Genomic DNA, 18877 nt, shown 5'->3' on the forward strand with positions numbered 1-18877 from the left:
ACACACCAAACTCCACAAAAACCTTCTAATCAAAGACAGGATAACAAGGCTTGGAAAGGATACAAGACCCTTTCTCAAGACGAGAAGAACTCCCAACCCAGATTGGCTATGTCTCCTTGGACACCTATCATTCCCGGCCCGTCTAGTTTCCAACGGCCACTTTAGGATTCGTTCTCTCCAGTGGTGGCTTGAGTCCAATTGGAATCATGTTTTTGATTCCCCAGACATTCTGATCCCCAATGATCAGAATTGTTTTAGCAAGGGTTTAGCTAGGTGCAAGAATTCTTTATTTTGGGTACAAATATACTCAGATAAGGAGCTCTAGGGTAAAGTCAAAAGCCAGATTGCCAGGGACGTTCACCCTTCCTAATGGGGGAGTCACCCCTAATAAATAGCATAGGTTTGTATTCCAGTAATGGAACAAATGACAAATTCATAGATAATTTGTATTTTTCCCAGCGATACAAACCTTTAGCTATTTATACAAACTTACCTGCCGACCCTATCCCCCTTAAAGTCCTACCTCCAAGCAAAGTGAGCTAATTCACAGGTGTGGGAGTGGAAGCAAGTTATCCCCCCTATCCCCCTCTAACTAGCGGGATGGGTAGTTAACCCTCGCAAAAGCTTTATGGCTTGTCCTTTCAGTTTCCCCGACAGTAATACCCCCAGTAAATAGCTCAAAGTTTTTATCGTTAGGAAAAATACAAATTATCTATGAATTTTTCATTTTCCTAAGCTTTGTTATTAAGCACCATAGAGCTAAAAACTATAAAATATTGTGCATCGGCAACATGAATGAAACTCTGGTTAATGTTATACGATTCAACTCACAGTACAAGTAAATAAAACATGAGAGAAGCATTTTAAATAAAACTATTGAAATTAGTATGCTAATTGGAAAATGATACATTAAGTAATAATTATTTCTTTTAGTAAATATGAAATATCCTTCTGTAATATGCCTTATTAATAAGGGAGTTATTTGATCCCAAAAATAGGTTGACGACGGACTAGGCAGGGTTGATCAGCTGATTTGAATGTGAACAATGCATAAGATTATTATTCACCATTTCAATTATAAATACAATACAAAAATATAAATATTACATGTCACAACCCTAGAGAGAGAGAAGGACGGGTTGTGGCTTAGCAAGTAATAATATATATATATATATATATATATATATATATATATATATATATACTGTATATATATATGTATATAAATGTATAAATATATATATATATATATATATATATATATATATATATATATATATATATATATATATATACAGTACATATATATATACACTGTATATACATATATATATATATATATATATATATATATATATATATATATATATATATATATATATATATATATATATATATATATATATATATATATATATATATATATATATATATATATATATATATATACATACATATACATATATATATATATATATATATATATATATATATATATATATATATATATATATATATATATACATACATATACATATATATATATATATATATATATATATATATATATATATATATATAATATATATGTATATATATATTCATATATATATATATATATATATATATATATATATATATATATATATATATATATATTTGTGTGTGTACATACAGCATATATTTTTTACCGTTGATTGTATTCCTTAGTAATTTACTCTGAACTTTCAACACTTTCAGATCTGAAATGGAACCTCTATACCAGGCTATAACTATCATAGAAGGTGTGACTGAAGAAGTATGTAGTGCCTTAGGTAATGATGCTCTAAAGCATATCGATCCAGACAGGCTTTTTGCCACAGCTGAGCTTCATGTCAAGAATGGCTTATCAGTTGATGCTGCTAAAGAAGAAATTGTAGCAAGTGTTTTACCAAAAACTAGAAAATGTCTTGAGGAAAAGAGACCCAGAAAAAATGCTTCAAAAGTAACTAGGAGTTGTAGCGTAGATAAATCAAATAATAAGGATTCAGAAGGATCCGCAATTCACTGTAAAAAGATATTCAGTGATGATGATTCCGATGAAAATCCTAGTTATAATGCAAATATATGCAATGGTGATGATGTCGAAGGGATGAAAAGTCTCAATGATGATTCTTTTGTGAATTGTGCTGGAAACTCAATGGTAAATGAAAGTTCTCGAATGTGTAATTCCATTTCAAATTATTCGCGCGTTGGTGGTGTAGATAGTTTTGAAGATTTTAACAGTTGTAGAGCAAGCAGTTCAAATAAAACTGGAATAAAAACCTTGAAAGAGATTAGTTCTATCAGAGATACGCAAGAAGATAGTAAAAAATTTGAGAAAAGAATTAATTCTCAAGGAAATGAACCTTTGATAACTCATGTAAAGTCTGAAAGATATGAAATAAACAGTCCTGCGAGTGATGGTACAGATCCTTCTTTTTCATGTGTTGGCAGTCCTTCCTCTTCATGTGCTTCTGCAGGGGATGGAGTTTTCAATAAAGAGTCAGTGAATGCTGAAGCTACTACTTCGCAATTAGACTGTGATAATAAGGCGGACTCAATTATTGGAAGTCCAGAAATTAGAGTGTTGAGTCCTTCACCAAAGCCGACACCTTTAATAGACTTGGGTGATGATAGCACTTGTTCTGATCCATCGTCTTATAATAGTGATATAGTTGTAGTTGGTGAAATTGAAAAAGATATAAATGCAGAAATCAAATTCTGTGATAGGAGTACATTAACTCCACCTGGAGATAAGGGAATATCTGAATTTGGGGGCATATTGAATATTCCAGGTGCATCAGGTGTTGTTTCTAGTAAGGACTTGAGTGGTAAGCATGTAGATTATGCTGTAGATGAGGAATTTGACCTTGCACATGCACCAGATGCTGAAATGATGGTCGGTAAGATGAAAAACCATAGTGTAAATTATAACAGTATCAACTCTGGTGCATCTCAAATGATTGATATGCAACAATCTTTAGAAAATGCTGTTGAATTGGGAAAATATGACCTAAACAAAACTCAGGAGACCATAAAGCAGAATGGAAATAGTGATTTTTATGAAAATTCAATGAGTGAAGAAGACCAAAATGATAAGTTGTGGAAAGATGCTCAGTTCATTTGCTCATTACTGCCTTATTTTGAATTGGCCGATGTACATGAGACTATGGTAGACAATTTTTATCATCCTGATCGTAAAGCTCATGTTTTGGAAGCATATATTCAATTGGCTCTCGATCGTGATGAAATGGTACCTGATAGTGTATTTTTAAGTTTGAATGCTGCTAGAAAACGATCTCACATCGAAGCATGTGGCCAAGAGGCTGTGAATGGGAAGAAACAGAAAGTTGATTATCAAGCTGCTGGTCCAGCTGATTTTGGAAAAACTTATAATGCAGTGAATGTAGTTGTTGAGGCAAATGAGCCTGTACCTTCCACAAGTAGAGTAGTAGTTCCTAGTGCTGTGTTTGCAGGTCATTTCGACTCTGATATACAAGAAAATGTAAATTCTGGTATGTGTAGTCTTGAGGATGGAGGTGAAAGAGAGAAATGGATTCTAGAAAAGTTAGAGTTTGTCTGTGCTGTAGTATGTGAAGTGGATAAAGACAAAATTCTTGCACAGTTGAAAAATTGTTTTAATGAAGCTGATGTTGGGTTGTTAATAACTAGACTTTTAGAAGAACCTTCAAGACCTCAAGATACAAATCAAGCTAACAATTTGAATGTAACAATGCCTGAGGCGAAAAACCAACCAAATACAAGTGCCTTCCAAGCGGTAGATAGAGGAAGGCTAGCTGATGTTCCTGTAAATGAGGACAACAGTACAACTGGTGAAGGCCCGTCTGGGGAGGGTGATGAAACACCAAGTGCTGCAGATACGGAGGACCGTATAACGGATCAAATTAACACTTTGACTGAGATGTTTAGTGATGCAGATCCCGACTACTTGCGAGAAAGGTAAATTCTTCAGCCATTAGATGTATTTAAAATAATATGCATTCTAAAGAAAAATTGTAAGGTTGAACTGCAGGCATTGCATGGGCTTAAAATATTTTAGCATACTCAGGAAAGCATAAGACAGTTTCGTTTTGAGAAATAAGAGAATGCAAAATTTTAGTGCTAGATATTCTATTGTGGATATACATAGTGATTTCATGTCAAAAGTTATAGTCATATTATAAAATACTATACAGTAAGAGAATGTAAAGATGATTTTTTCCTACATTAATACAAACCATCATCTTTTACTTTTGGGGGATAGATAACAATGAAGCTTAAACACAGAAATTAAAACTTATTATGAGGTGTGAACAACTGACATGTGGTTTACCTATCATTATCTGGGAGGCAACCCCCACTGACAAACGACTTAGTTGTCAGCTGTTGAAGAGTTCTCTCTGTCTAGAGTTTACAGCATAATTAATTTTGTTTTCTTCTTTCCAACATGTTTTGTGATCGTATTTTGAAATTGAATCGTTAGTGCCTTCTCAAATGTAAGTGTTGCTTTTCCTGAGATTCTGCAGAGGCTTTCGCCGCTTTCAAGGGCAGCTGGTTGAAGTTGGGTTGTCCCTGACTGATATCGAAGAACTAATCTTTGTAATCTTTCTTCTGTGGTGTCGTCCTTGGGGAAGTAGTCTTCAGGACCCTGGAGCTTCCTTGAGTCTCGCTTAACTCTTACTTGGCTACCCTGAGTTAGGGAGGCCTTCCCATTTCCCTTAGGAACGGGAGTTTTTCTCCCGGGGTTTTTTTTATTTTCAGTACACGTGAGACCCCTTACGACTTTGAAGCAGACTTTCCCATAGTGGCCCCCTCAGGATGAGGATCTGTCCTTCCTGACAATTATTGGTTTCTGGTTTTCCTGTTCTTCACTTGCTAGTACACTTTAGATGAGACTTGCCTCCCCTTCAGAGGATCTTCCTCATGCAAGGTGCTGCTGGTGACAGCGGTTATCTTTTTCCCAGGGCCTTGCTTTTCTAGAAGTTTCCTCCAATGCACTAGATCTTTGGCCCATGCTCTTCTAGGGTCTTGCCTTAACCCGAGAAGTGCTACAAGCCTCTTGAGCAGCTGTATGGAGAACTGCTATAAGCCTCTTCCGAGTGCAGTTTTCTATCTTTGCTCACTAATTCCCTCATTGCATTACTAGACTTATTTTATTCTTTCATTATACAATTGTTTGTCTGGTAGAAGTTTTAATTTTTAAAATTTTATGTGTTCCGTAACTGGAATAAAAACCGACATTATTTATCAGGGTAATACTTTAGTCGTTAGAATTTAGCGAGGGTTAACTACCCATCCCGCTAGTTAGTGGAGGTAGGGGGTAGCTAGCTACCCCTCTCACCCACACACCTGTGGCTGTCATTCACTTTGTTTTTGGCTCGGAGGAAGAGCGGTTGTTACCGCTCTTCCTCCTCGCCTATTTTGGACTGCCATTAATCTTTGTCTTTTTAACTTACTTTTTCTTCTATATATATATATATATATGACAACATTCTTTATTGTTTTTATATACATATATATATATATATATATATATATATATATATATATATATATATATATATATATATATATATATATACAGTGAACCCTCGCTACTTCGCGGTTCGACCATCGCGGATTCACCACTTCGCGGATTTTTTTCATAACCCATGTCTATACATATATTGCGGATTTTCCGGAAATATCGAAAATACCGCGATGTGACCGATGGTGCGAGATTGGAGAAAGTAAGGAAAATTGAATCATGATTGATTTTCAATATAAATGAAACTTTGAGGAGCAACAAAGATATCATTTGTTAGAGAGATAGAGAGAGGTAAGGAATGGGAGGTAGTGAAAAGTAGCCCACAGAGAGAGAGAGAGAGAGAGAGAGAGAGAGAGAGAGAGAGAGGAGAGAGAGAGAGAGAGAGAGAGAGAGGTAGAGATAGAGAGAGAGAGAGAGAGAGAGAGAGAGAGAGAAGAGAGTGAGAGAGAGAGAGAGAGAGAGAGAGAGAGAGGGGTTTAAATGTAATAAACAAAAAAATTTGATAGGTTATAACACATTGGTGCTTATGTAATATCAACTGTATACTGTAGACGGTTTGAATAAGTTAAGAAATGGTATAAATGATACTTTGTTAGTGTATTCGTACACACTCAAGAGCGGCAGCTAGATGACAGCTGATCTAATCACAGCCAAAAGTAAAAAAAAAAAAAAAGTCAACAATACTCGATTTTTAAAACACACCCGAAATTTAAAAACAAAAGTACACGCTTTCTTAATGTGCAATTTAACTATTTAAAGAGTGGCAATTTTCTAGAATAAAATGATATTTCCCAAAAAATAGTGGTTTGCTGATGAAATCGGATGCCCTATTTTTGGCTATGATTGAAATGGATGTAGACCTCGGCCTAATTATTTCATTTCGTATTTAATTGACACTAAGAAAACTAATTTTAGTTTCTTCATCTAAATGTAAGTATTGTATAACACGAAGAGAGAGAGAGAGAGAGAGAGAGAGAGAGAGAGAGAGAGAGAGAGAGAGAGAGAATGAATCAGCTGTTGTAATCAAATGGCGTGTTTTTGTTTCGTGAGAATTTCATCGCCACGACTTTAACAACAACATACTGTACTGAACTTTACAGTATTATACAGACTACTGTAATATGATAAAGTAAAATATTTGTAATCTATTTTATATGAAATGGGGCTATTTTTGTTTTGTTTAAAATTTACATTTACGTATGTAAAACAATCTCTCTCTCTCTCTCTCTCTCTCTCTCTCTCTCCTCTCTCTCTCTCTCTCTCTCTCTCTCTCTCTCTCTCTCTCTCTCTCTCTCTCTCTCTCTCTCTCTCTCTCTCTCGTAGATTGTTTTCCTGCTTTGCTACGTATGTATGATTTTATATAGATACGGTAAATAATATTTGTAATAACATATTTTATAAAAGCTTTTACTGTAATATCATTATTTATCACTTTCATCATGCGGGTTAAATTCCTTAGTTTGTTTACTGAGCGTACTTTATGACGCCGTCGTTTCAGGCGGCGTCATAAAGAAAAAAATTTCATTTGGAAGTCCTAAGAAAAATTAAGTAAAACATTAGTAATAACCAAATCAACATACTGTACTGAATAATCAATATAATTGATGCAAAAACTAACCTATAAACAGATGTGTAAATGCGTTTGTTTCTTCATTAGGATCAGAGATAAACGTAAACAAAACATTGGTTGCCATTTTTTATCGTGCTTTTTGGCGTGTTTAGGAAACGCATGATATAAAGTCGCCTTTAATATTTGTGCCTGTTTTAGTTTAGGGTACTGTATTACATGCATTAAGTGTTCTGTACATTAAAGGGTAGTTTGTTAACAGTACTACGTACAAGGGAAGGTTTTAAAAGTCTGAATATACATGTTAAATAAATAGGTAAATATGGTGTTACTACTTCGCGGATTTTCACCTATCGCGGCCGCGTCTGGAACCTATCTACCGCAATAAACGAGGGTTCACTGTATATATATATATATATATATATATATATATATATATATATTATATATATATATATATATATATATATATATATATATATATATATAATATATATGTTGTAAGCTTTCTTTACAGTGTATGTGCTGTGTGTGACAGTGTAGTATGGCAGGTCCGCCTGCAGAGGTCAACGGTGTGATAGTAACAACCATTGTAGTGAGTGTCGGGAGTGGTCTGCCTCCCAGTGGGAGAGGTTTTGGCGACGACGGAAGAAGAAATCTAAGCGGGATATTTCTCTTTCGATGGTTCCTTCGAAGGGTAAAAAACCCAAGGCCTTTTCTTCCATCTCTCGACCTTCCTCCGAAGCTCCTACTCGTTCGGCCTCTTCCGAGAGACCGTCGAGTAGTAGCATAGACCCTTTTTAATTGCAGCCAACCCAGTCCTCGAGATATGGTGTTGCTTCCCCTAGCGAAGCTGCCCCATCTCTCCCCCCGGGTGAAGCCTTGTCTATGTCCTCTGTTTTACAGGTATGGTCGTCCTTGGGGCTTCCGGGTCTGCCCTCCAAGGATTCCTTGCTGCAGCTCATCCTTCGGGGTGCAAGTGTGCAGCCGTCGTCGTCGACTTCGGAGTTAAATCCTCTTGCGCTCGTCGATGTCGTGGTGTCTTCTGTGGTTTCTGCCGACAGCCCTGCTCCTCCAGACTCTCCAGCTGTGTCTGCTGACTTAGTTTCCTCCATTCCTGATCATCATTCAAGGGGGGAAACTTAGTCCTACGTCTGTCTCTCCTGCGAGTGTTTCTCGCCCTTGGTGGAGTTCTCTCATAGACTCCTCTTTGGAGGACTGCTGCTGCTCATGGTCAGCTTGCTGATCCATCGGCCCCTAGAGGGCATCTCCGTTGCAGACCTCGCCTTCCGCTTTGCCTTACAGGTCGTCCTTCACCATCGGTGAAAAGGCACCTCTTCGGCATTTCAGCCTCTTCATCGCAACCGTCCCCTGGAGAGGAGTCTATGCTTCAGTTGTCTCCTGGCCCTCGACCTTCGCCCGTTCCTGGTCTTTCTCCCGACGACGCTGCTGCTAGTCCTTGGACTTCAGTCCTGGACTTTTCTATAGATCGTTCGCGATCTTCATCGGTAGATGTTCGCCCTTCTAAATGGCACATCCCTGTTTCTGTGCTTCCTACCAGCTGACCTGCTGACGTACCATCACTATTCCTGTCTTTGGTACAGCCTCCTGATGCCCTACCTAAGCGTGCAGGTGCGCACTAATGCTCTCCAGCTCGCGAGCGCCCTGCAGTGCACCAGTGCTCACCAACATCTCGTCAGTGCCAACCTGCTCCGTCACGCCTTCCAGCTTGTTAGCGCTTTACAGTCGGCGTTCGTTAGACAAACAGCCTTCACCTGCTCGTCCTCGTCGCCTTCCAGCGCAACCTCGTCACAGAGAGGAACGTTTGCCAGCTCGCCAGCGCTCACCAGCCAACCAATGATCGCCAGCACAATAGCGCTCGCCGAAATCTCAGCGCGCCTCTGCGCAATTTTGGTCTCCGGCTCGCCAACACTTTCCTATATGACAGCGCTCTACCAAGCTACAGCGCTCCTGCACGCCAGCACTCTCCCTAGCGCCAGCGGTCTCCAGTGCCGAAGCTCCCAGCTGCTCTCCAGCCAACTCCTGCGCAGCGTCGTACTTCACGCTCGCGCTCTCCTGCGCAGTCTAAGGGGACTGCACAACACTGCGCATGGTCTTACTGCACTCCAACGCTCTCCTGCGTGCCTGCTCTCTCCTGCACATTATGAAGAAGCTGCATGGCGCCTTACTGTGCGCCAGCACTCTCCTGCGCACTTCAGCTCACAGTTTCAGCGCTCGCCAACGCGCCAGCGCTCACCTGCGCACTTGCGCAGTAACCAACACAGGAACATACATTTACAGGTCACCATCCCCGCAAATGCTTTTCAGCACGTTCGCCTGGGAAAGTGCAACGGACTTTTACAGAAGGGTTCAGGATTCCAAAACTGCCTTCCTCTAAGGCGGACCCACCTACTGCAGAGACTCCTCGTAGGGAACCTTCGGTCTCTTTCCTTTCAGGGGATCTGTCTGACAGTGCATCAGTCACTCTGCAGCCATGGTTCAGAGCAGTGGTACATGCCTTCAATCCTGCTCTGTCTGGCTGCTCTTTGGAGCATCCTACAGCTCCAGGAGACTCTCTGCAAGGAACCATGACTTCTTCTCCCCTGAAGAGGAAAAGAGGAGTCTCGGACGTGGTCATTTCCTCATGGGTAAAGCTGACTCCGGTTAGACCATCAAGGCCAGCTCCTGCATCTTCCTCAGAATACTCTCCTACCTCACCTCTGCCGAGGGAATCGGGTGAGGAAAGGACCTCCTCCCTTCCACCTTCGCAGCAAGCCTCACCTCACACTGAGAGTTCCCCATCACCAACGGAAATCAGGAGGGACACAACATCTCGGCCTTTGATGCTGGAGTCCAAGGACTCTAAGACTCTTCCAAAGTCCTCCTCTAGGACTTGTAAGTCTACAGAGACAGCCGTTCACTTGAGGGATGTACGCGACCCACCCGGAGAAGAGCTCTCGAGGATGGAAGAAGGAGACTTCGCCGCAAGTGCAATGCTGGAAGGAGAGCAAAAAGAGTCGGAACACGCATTCTGGCAGGTTCTGACTCATAAGGATTCTCATTGGTTTTACCGACCCAGAGATAGCCCCACAAGAGGGCAAGGACACGGTCTTAGACCGTGTCTTTGGCACCCAGAAACCCTCAAAGACCAGTGCAGCCTTGCCCTGGTCTCAGGGGCTGAAGGGTGCCAGGGCTAAGATCGCCCTACAGCTCTGGGAACATGCCTCCTCCCAATGTTCCGGCTCTACCAACAAGCTTCTTCCACCTCCTCGTGTCCAACAGAGGAGGTATTTTGAGATTCTGGATGAGCCTCCAGCTCTTTCTAGCCATCACTCTTTGGAAGAGCTCACCAAGGGAGTCTCTCTAGAGAGACTCTCCAACCGACAGGTCCCTTTTCTGGCAACCGAAATCCCTAACCAGAAGGTCACAAAGTACGCCATGCTAGCTACTTCATGGCTTGAAGTCTGGTTAGGGACCTTGGGAATCTTGGTACGGACTGAGGATTTCTCCAAGGAACTTACCAGGAAAGCAATGGAGACTTTCCTTTTCTCAGGCATTCGCACGATTGAGTTTCTCGCCCACCAAGTTTTGAACTTGTGGGCTAATACCATCCTGAAACATCGGGATGCGGTGTCAGAGGTTCAAACAACAAGTCCCAAATGCTGAGATTGCTAGTCTCAGATATTCTTCTCTAGAGGGAGCCCATCTGTTTGATCCTAAGGACGTGGAACATGCTGCTGAGAGATGGAGGAAGTCCCATCAGGACTTCCTCCTCCATGGGGCTTTGATTTCTCAGCCCTATAAATCACCGGCTCCTCAGCAATCCCGTCCAGCTAAGATCATGACGAACAAGACAGCAGCAAAGACCACGGTGCCAAGGACAGGAAAGGCACCAAGTCCTCCAGCGGAGGAAAATATCGTAGACGGACCGGCCGGGATCAGCAAAGAGGCCGGCCGTTTGGTCAGAAATCCAGACCCTGTTGAAGGAGGGCGCTCTCCTGGAGGTCCTTCTTCAGTCGACTCTTTCTTGTGAAAAAGGCGTCTGGAGCCGGGAGACCAGTCATCGACCTCTCAGCTCTGAACAAGTTTGTCTAACAAACTCCGTTCAGCATGGAGACGGTAGACACGGTCAGACTAGCGGTAAGACCACTGGACTTCACGTGCACACTGGACTCAAAGGACGCGTACTTCCAGATCCCAGTCCATCCGTCTTCAAGGAAGTACTTAAGATTCAGCCTAGACAACAAGAAATACCAGTTCAAGGTGCTGTGCTTCGGTCTTTCCACAGCACCTCAAGTCTTCACCAGTGTTTGGCGTAGTGTCATCTTGGGCACACAGGATTGGCATCCATCTTCTTTCTTTATTTGGATGACTGGTTAATCCTAGCAGATTCGATGTCAACCCTTCTTCAACATCGAGACAAACTTCTGAGGCTTCGCCAAGATCTGGGGATCATGGTAAACCTCGAGAAGTCCTCCCTGCTTCCTACGCAGAGACTGGTATACCTAGGCATGATAATAGACGCCAATCTCCACAAAGCATTCCCATCAGATGACAGAATAGTGAGGCTGAGAATGGTCGCAATACCCTTTCTCAGACGAGAACTTCTAGCTCAGACATGGTTATGTCTCCTCGGTCATCTTTCATCACTGGCCTGTCTAGTTCCTAACGGTCGCCTCTGGATGAGATCTCTCTTGTGGCGTCTCAAGTCCTGGTGGAATCAGGCTCTCAATTCCCCGAACACCCAGATCCCCATGGGATCAGTGGAACAGACGGACGTCGAGTGTTGGGTGGCAGACGAGAACCTACGAAAGAGAGTTGATCTTCTCTTTCTCCCCCCCGATTTGATGCTGTTCTCAGATGCTTCAAAAAAAAAGGTTGGGGGCCTACGTGCTGCACCATACGACCCCAGGCCTCTGGTCAGAATCAGAAGAGTACCTCCACATAAATCTCCTAGAGATGAAGGCGTTTTTCTGGCCCTTCAACAGTTTTAACAGTTCCTGGCGGGCCACTCAGTGGTGGTGATGAGCGACAACACCACAGAAGTGGCTTATATCAACAAGCAAGGAGGTACTTTTTCAGAGCCCCTATCCCATCTAGCAGTAGAGATACTGTGATGGGCCGAGATTCACTCGATACCACTATCGGCACACTTCATTCTGGGCAAGAGAAATGTGCTCGCTGACAATTTGAGCAGAGCATCTCAGTGAGTACCAAGTGGTCATTGGATTATCTAGTAGCCAACAAAGTCCTGGCTTTGTGGGGTTCTTCGACAGTGGACCTCTTCGCAATGGCCCTGAACTTCAAGCTCCTGTTGTACTGTTCCCTAATCCCAGACCCCAAGGCTCTCTGGCAAGATGCATTCCAACAACGGTGGGACAACATCGACGTTTACGCCTTTCCCCCTGTTCTGTCTGATGAGAAGGGTAATTAACAAAGCCAGAACATCGGTCAACCTCTCGATGAGCCTCATAGCTCCACTATGGCATCACGCGGAATGGTTTCAAGGCCTTCTGCAACTCCTGACGGAACCTCCAAAAGAACTCCCTCCACGACACGGTCTACTCAAACAGCCACATGCCAACATATTCCACAAAGCCGTTGCTTTGCTACGACTTCACGCCTGTAGACTATCCAGCATCTCCTCTCTTAGAGAGGATTTTTGTAACAAGTTACAATCAGGATTTCTGAATACCTGCGAAAGTCATCAGCAACAGTCTACCTGACAAAGTGGAAGGTCTTCGGTATTTGGTGTCGTGGAATGGGTATCTCTCCTCGATGTCACTATTCTAGTAATAGCGGAATTTCTCGCGTATTTGCGGGAAGAAATGCGGCTGCCAGTCCCGGGGGCAAAAGGCTATAGCTTAGCCTTAAGCCTTGCCTTTAGACTTAACGGAATGGACATTTAATTATCGCTAGAACTTTCCATTCTCATACGGAGTTATGAACTTACCTGTCCTCAGTCTGAAGTGAGACCTCCCCCATGGAACGTGGTTTGAGTTCTCAGGTCTCTTAAGAGATCTCCCTATGAACCATTACGCCAGGGAACAGATCGCCACCTAACTTGGAAGACGGTGTTCCTGCTAGCTTTGACTTCGGCCGAGCGAGTCAGTGAACTTCATGGTCTCTCATACGATATCGCCCATTCAAGGGGATGGGGAGAGGTAACATTCAGCTTTATCCCTGAGTTGATTGCCAAGACTCAGAACCCGGGAGTTGTGGATCTTTGATTCGACTCCTTCCAGATCTTGAGTCTTACTGTGCCCAGTTAGTAGTTTGAGGCTGTACCTTAAGAGAACAGCTGCAGCCTGTCCTCGTGGGCCTGCACTATTCGTCAGCACAGGAAGGACCAAGAAGAGGGTTACCAAGAACACAATCTCAGCATGGATTCGCAAGGTTATAGATCGTGCACTGAATCCAGGCCCTCCTCCTTCACGTTGCCCCAGAGCTCATGATGTCGGGCTTAGCTACGTCCCTGGCATTCAAGAGGAACTTCTCAGTGACGCAGGTTCTTCAGGCTGAGGGTGAAAACGACAAACTACTGTCACATCCCTCTACCTGCAAGACGTGACCCACAGGAGGCTCGATACGTTTTCTATCGTTCCTGTGGTGACTGCACAACAGCTGGTATAATACATCAAGCTCCTTATTGGACAAGTAGCAGAAGGTTGAGGGCACTGTTACCTGGTTTTAGTCTGCGTGAATGAAAAGGTTTGACTGGCTCTTATTCTTTTCTTCATCCTCCCCTCTCTCGAGGAAAGCAGTATCCTGGGTTCTCTGCATAGCTAACCTTAAACCACTGCAGGTAAACAATGCTCCCTTGTGTACCTAGTATTAAGGTAATACTGTTGTTTCCCCATGCCCTAGTGAGGTGGTATTGGGAAAGTCTTGGTTACAACAGTTTTTTAAACGTCTGACTTACCCGGTAGTTATATATATAGCTTACGTCCCTGATGTCACGGCAGAAATTTCAAAACTCGCACCAATTGGCCATTGGGTAGCCAGGTGTACTACCAGTGCGCCCTCTAGTAAGGCACCTGGAACCATTCCAGCGATTCTTCAGATCTTCCCTGCCACCGCAACCGGCGACATCGTTGGATGTTTCTCTCGCTATTAACCTGATTTATTGCAGTTTACATTGGTGATGTACAATAATTTGGTTTTGACTATCGCTCGTTTGGATTTTCTTGAACTACTTTTGGATTTTGATATTTTGACCCTTGCTTGTTTGATCTCTCTTATAAATATTCAAAATGGCCGACCCTCCTTCAACTTATAGAATGTGTGTGAGTGGTTGTAAGACCCGGCTTGCTAAAGCCTCTATTGATCCCCACTCTATCTACGTAAAATGTAGAGGTAAAGTTTGTGAGTTGGGGGATCGTTGTGATGAATGTATTCTTTTATCTGAGAGTGAGTGGTTAGAGTTTGACCGCTACACTCGTAAACTTGAGAGAGATAGGCTTAGACGAAGTTCTTCTCGTTCTTCCAGAGACTTTTCCTCTTCCCTTGTCACCGAACCTAATCTTTCCCCTGTAGTGGTTGTTACAGATCCCACTACTGTTACTGCTAATGAACCCACGCTAAAGGATATGATGGTGGCTATTCAAGCTCTGGGCGTGAGAGTTGAATCGCTTGCTGCGGACAAAACTCAATTGATGTCCGATGTAAAACAATTAAAATGTGACAGTGCTAAAAGTACAGTGAATTTATTTAGTGGAGTGGAGGGTGCGCCTGCTCGCGCCTGTCGTTCTCCCAGTCTTAGACCTCTTCCAAGCTCCCCAACCCCTGGGAGATGGAATGTCAAACGACAAAAGGAAACGAGAGGCTTTAGCTCCCGAGCAGACGTCCCCTCGAGCGTTCCTGTTGACGTTTCCCAGGACGTTCGCCCTCACCATAGGAAAGGTGAGGTAAAAGTGGTTTCATCGTCTTCGGATGACGCAGCATCCTAACGGGGCTGGCGTCAAGCTTCCAGACCTCTGAAGAGGAAGATGGACAAGGTCGATCAGCGTCCTATCATGACACCGCAAGCTCCTGGTTGTAGTCATTGGAGCAGTTCGGAGCGTGTTCCTTATACCGAAGAGAGCTCTCCTGCCAAACGTCCTTTAAAGACGTTGGATACTGTCAAGAAACGTCTAGCTCTCCCAGTTGGTGGTCAGTTATCTGAACCTGGCATGACCTCGGTTCATGCTCCTCCTCCGCCGTCAGACTGGTTATCATCCTCTGGACGCTCTGCGCGTTCTTTAAGCGGCATGGAAAGTGAGCTTGTGATAGACGTGACGTCTTCTGTACCACAAGAAGTTGACCCAAGTTTTAGTATGATGCAAGAGATGCAACAGAAACTCTCTTTGCTCATGCAAAGTTATCAGCTTGCGGACAACAAAAGAGTAGCATGCCTGGACCCTGAGCGTCAGGAAGCTTCTCATCTGGACGCCAAGCGGTGTAAGGCTACTAGTCGAGAGGTTCTTCACGACGAAATACTTTACAACTCCCCCGTTAACCCTGGATAGGTACGCTCCTCGGACACCCCTTTAAGGGTATACTCGGACGCGAACGACCCCGACGCCAAAAAAAATTCTTGAAAAATCAGTTTTTGCAGTAACCTCTTTTTTTCTTTTGCCAAAAAAAACTTCAATGAATGCTTAAACAACTGTAAAGATAAATACTACTCATCTGCAGAAAAACTATTTATTATAAATATTTTAAAAAATTAAGTAGAAAAAAAAAATACGACATAAAAATTCATAAAAAAAAAGTTTATACATATATACACAAATCCTTTTAGGAATTGATTCTTGAATGTTTAGGACACATCTTGATGTATTTTGGATGAAGTCAGACCCATGGAGGTGAAGATCTGAAATGAGAAAAAAAGGGTAACTTTTTTTGGCCAAAAAAATTTGTCCAAATTTCATGAATTTTTTTGGGTACCCAAATAAAATAGGAAGTGGCTAATTTTTTTAGGGAATAAACATATGTTATCCTAAAATAGAAATATGTAAAAAATTCTTCATTATTTTGTAAATTACATTTATATCAGGGGCCATATCTAAAGGTAATTTTTTGAGTACTTAGAAATTTTGTAAAATAATACATATATTTAATATATAATATGATATTTATGCAGGTAAAAATATACCAAAATATCACAAATTCTATAGGGAACAAGAATATATATAGATAGGGCAACTTACGCTTCGGATATGTCCACAAAATGGCCGCCAACCACACTGACTCAGACTCCCTAATCTGCCACTTGAAATGTAGGAAGGGTATGTCAATTTCAAGGTGTTATTTACTAATCTAATTATTATTGGATATGCATAAAAATTGTATGGTGGGTTGCTGGATAATTGTCGATTATTTTACGACTATAAAATTAAAATTCTGACCCAAAAAAAATTTTTTGAAGGGAAATAAAATCGAAAAAAAAACAAAAATGTGAAACAATATAATATTATAGCTAAAAAAATTTGATGATATTCGATCAAAAAAGAAGTAAACAAAATTTTCCGACAAATAAACATCTAGAGGAATCCTACTCTGTGATAGTTCCTTAGTACTTAGTAATTTTGAAAGAAATGGGAAAAAACGAAAAAATGGCAATCACCGGAAAATCGAACACATACCTATATATACGCCATATCTGGCTAAAAAAAAGATAGGCATGGGTAGCCAGATCATCTAGAAACACTTTCCAACACTATAAAAATATAAGTTTTGCGACACTACTTGCCAATTCCTTACGGTAACATGACTAAGCAAAAAAATGCAAAACAAATAAAAAGGGGCACTCGCGGAAAACTGGCTAACATTCTAATATACGGCATTTCAGAAAAAAAAATTCAGCCACGTGCTAGGCAAACCATCAAGGCACATTTTCCGACAAATAAACATCTAAATGAATCATTACTCTGTGATAGTTCCTTAGTACGTAGTAATTTTGAAAGAAATGGGAAAAAATTAAAAAATGGCAATCACAGGAAAATCGAACACATACCTATATATACGCCATATCTGGCTAAAAAAAAAGATAGGCATGGGTAGCCAGATCATCTAGAAACACTTTCCAACACTATAAAATTATAAAGTTTTGCGACACTACTTGCCAATTCCTTACGGTAACATGACTAAGCAAAAAAATGCAAAACAAATAAAAAGGGGCACTCGCGGAAAAATGGCCATTCTAATATACGGCATTTCAGAAAAAAAAAAAATTTCAGCCACGTGCTAGGCAAACCATCAAGGCACATTTTCCGACAAATAAACATATAAATGAATCATTACTCTGTGATAGTTCCTTAGTACGTAGTAATTTTGAAAGAAATGGGAAAAAACGAAAAAATGGCAATCACAGGAAAATCAAACACATACTTATATATACGCCATATCTGGCTAAAAAAAATAGGCATGGGTAGCCAGATCATCTAGAAACACTTTCCAACACTATAAAAATATAAGTTTTGCGACACTACTTGCCAATTCCTTACGGTAACATGACTAAGCAAAAAAATGCAAAACAAATAAAAAGGGACACTCGCGGAAAAAAGCCCAACATTCTAATATACGGCATCTCAGATAAAAAAAAAAAGACATGCACATGTTAGCCCAACCATCAAGGCACACTTTCTAACACATAAACATGAAAAAAAAATCAATAATATACGGCAATTCCTTACTACGTAGTAAATTTTTACAAATATTGAAAAAAAAACAGAAATTGGCAACCGCAGTTAAATACCCAATATACCAATAACTACGTCGTATCTGACAAAAACAAAGTCACGCATGGGTAGCCAGATCATCTAGACACACTTTCCAACACTAAAAAAACAAAAGTTTTACGACACTATTTGGCAATATCTTACGGAAAAATGACTTGGCAAAAAAATGAAAAAGGGGCACTCGCGGTAAAATGCCCAACATTCTAATATACGGCATCTCAGATAAAAAAAAAGACATGCACATGTTAGCCCAACCATCAAGGCACACTTTCTAACACATAAACATGAAAAAAAAATGAATAATATACGGCAATTCCTTACTACGTAAAATTTTTTACAAATATTGAAAAAAAAAACAGAAATTGGCAACCGCAGTTAAATACCCAATATACCAATAACTACGTCGTATCTGACAAAAACAAAGTCACGCATGGGTAGCCAGATCATCTAGACACACTTTCCAACACTAAACAAGCAAAAGTTTTACGACACTATTTGGCAATATCTTACGGAAAAATGACTTGGCAAAAAAATGAAAAAAAATGAAAAAGGGGCACTCGCGGTAAAATGGTCCTCGTGGTGATGAACGACATTTTAACTAAAAAAAAAATCATGCACATGGTAGCCAAACAATCCACCAAGACTTTCCACAACTGATAACCTATACAAGTTGCACCATTCTACGACAATTTCATAATACGTAATAACTTTGATAATTATGCAAATTACCTTAGAAGGGTAAACTCGGTCGCGCTCGACCCCAACGCGTCTCAGAAATCGGGGAAGGAGTACAGCTACAGCAATGCACATCTGGACACTACTAGAGCGTGTAGGGGAGACGACACCTGCAGGTCGATCACCCACAAATTCAGTCACGGGGGTGAGTCACGTGAGAAAAACCTCTTTTTTTTTTACGCTCGGGGTCGCGTACGACCCACCGTACCTATCCAGGGTTAAATGTCGTGAGACTGTTCCACTTGACATCGAACGTCAAGCAGACGTGACGCCAGGTGTCAAGTAGCCAGACGTGACACTGAGCGT

The 18877-nt window shown here is 41.3% G+C and overlaps 1 protein-coding gene across 1 annotated transcript in view; it reads left to right on the forward strand.

The window, feature by feature from the left end:
* Nucleotides 1-18877, forward strand: part of LOC137649151 (uncharacterized) — a 147297-nt gene that overhangs the window by 37541 nt on the left and 90879 nt on the right. Inside the window, exon 2 of the mRNA XM_068382158.1 lies at nt 1741-3981. Coding sequence (XP_068238259.1) covers nt 1748-3981 — 2234 coding nt within the window. The 5' untranslated portion in view covers nt 1741-1747. The remainder of the gene's footprint in view (nt 1-1740; nt 3982-18877) is intronic.

The sequence above is a fragment of the Palaemon carinicauda genome, chromosome 1 (assembly GCF_036898095.1).
Source record: "Palaemon carinicauda isolate YSFRI2023 chromosome 1, ASM3689809v2, whole genome shotgun sequence".
NCBI classification, from domain to species: domain Eukaryota; kingdom Metazoa; phylum Arthropoda; class Malacostraca; order Decapoda; family Palaemonidae; genus Palaemon; species Palaemon carinicauda.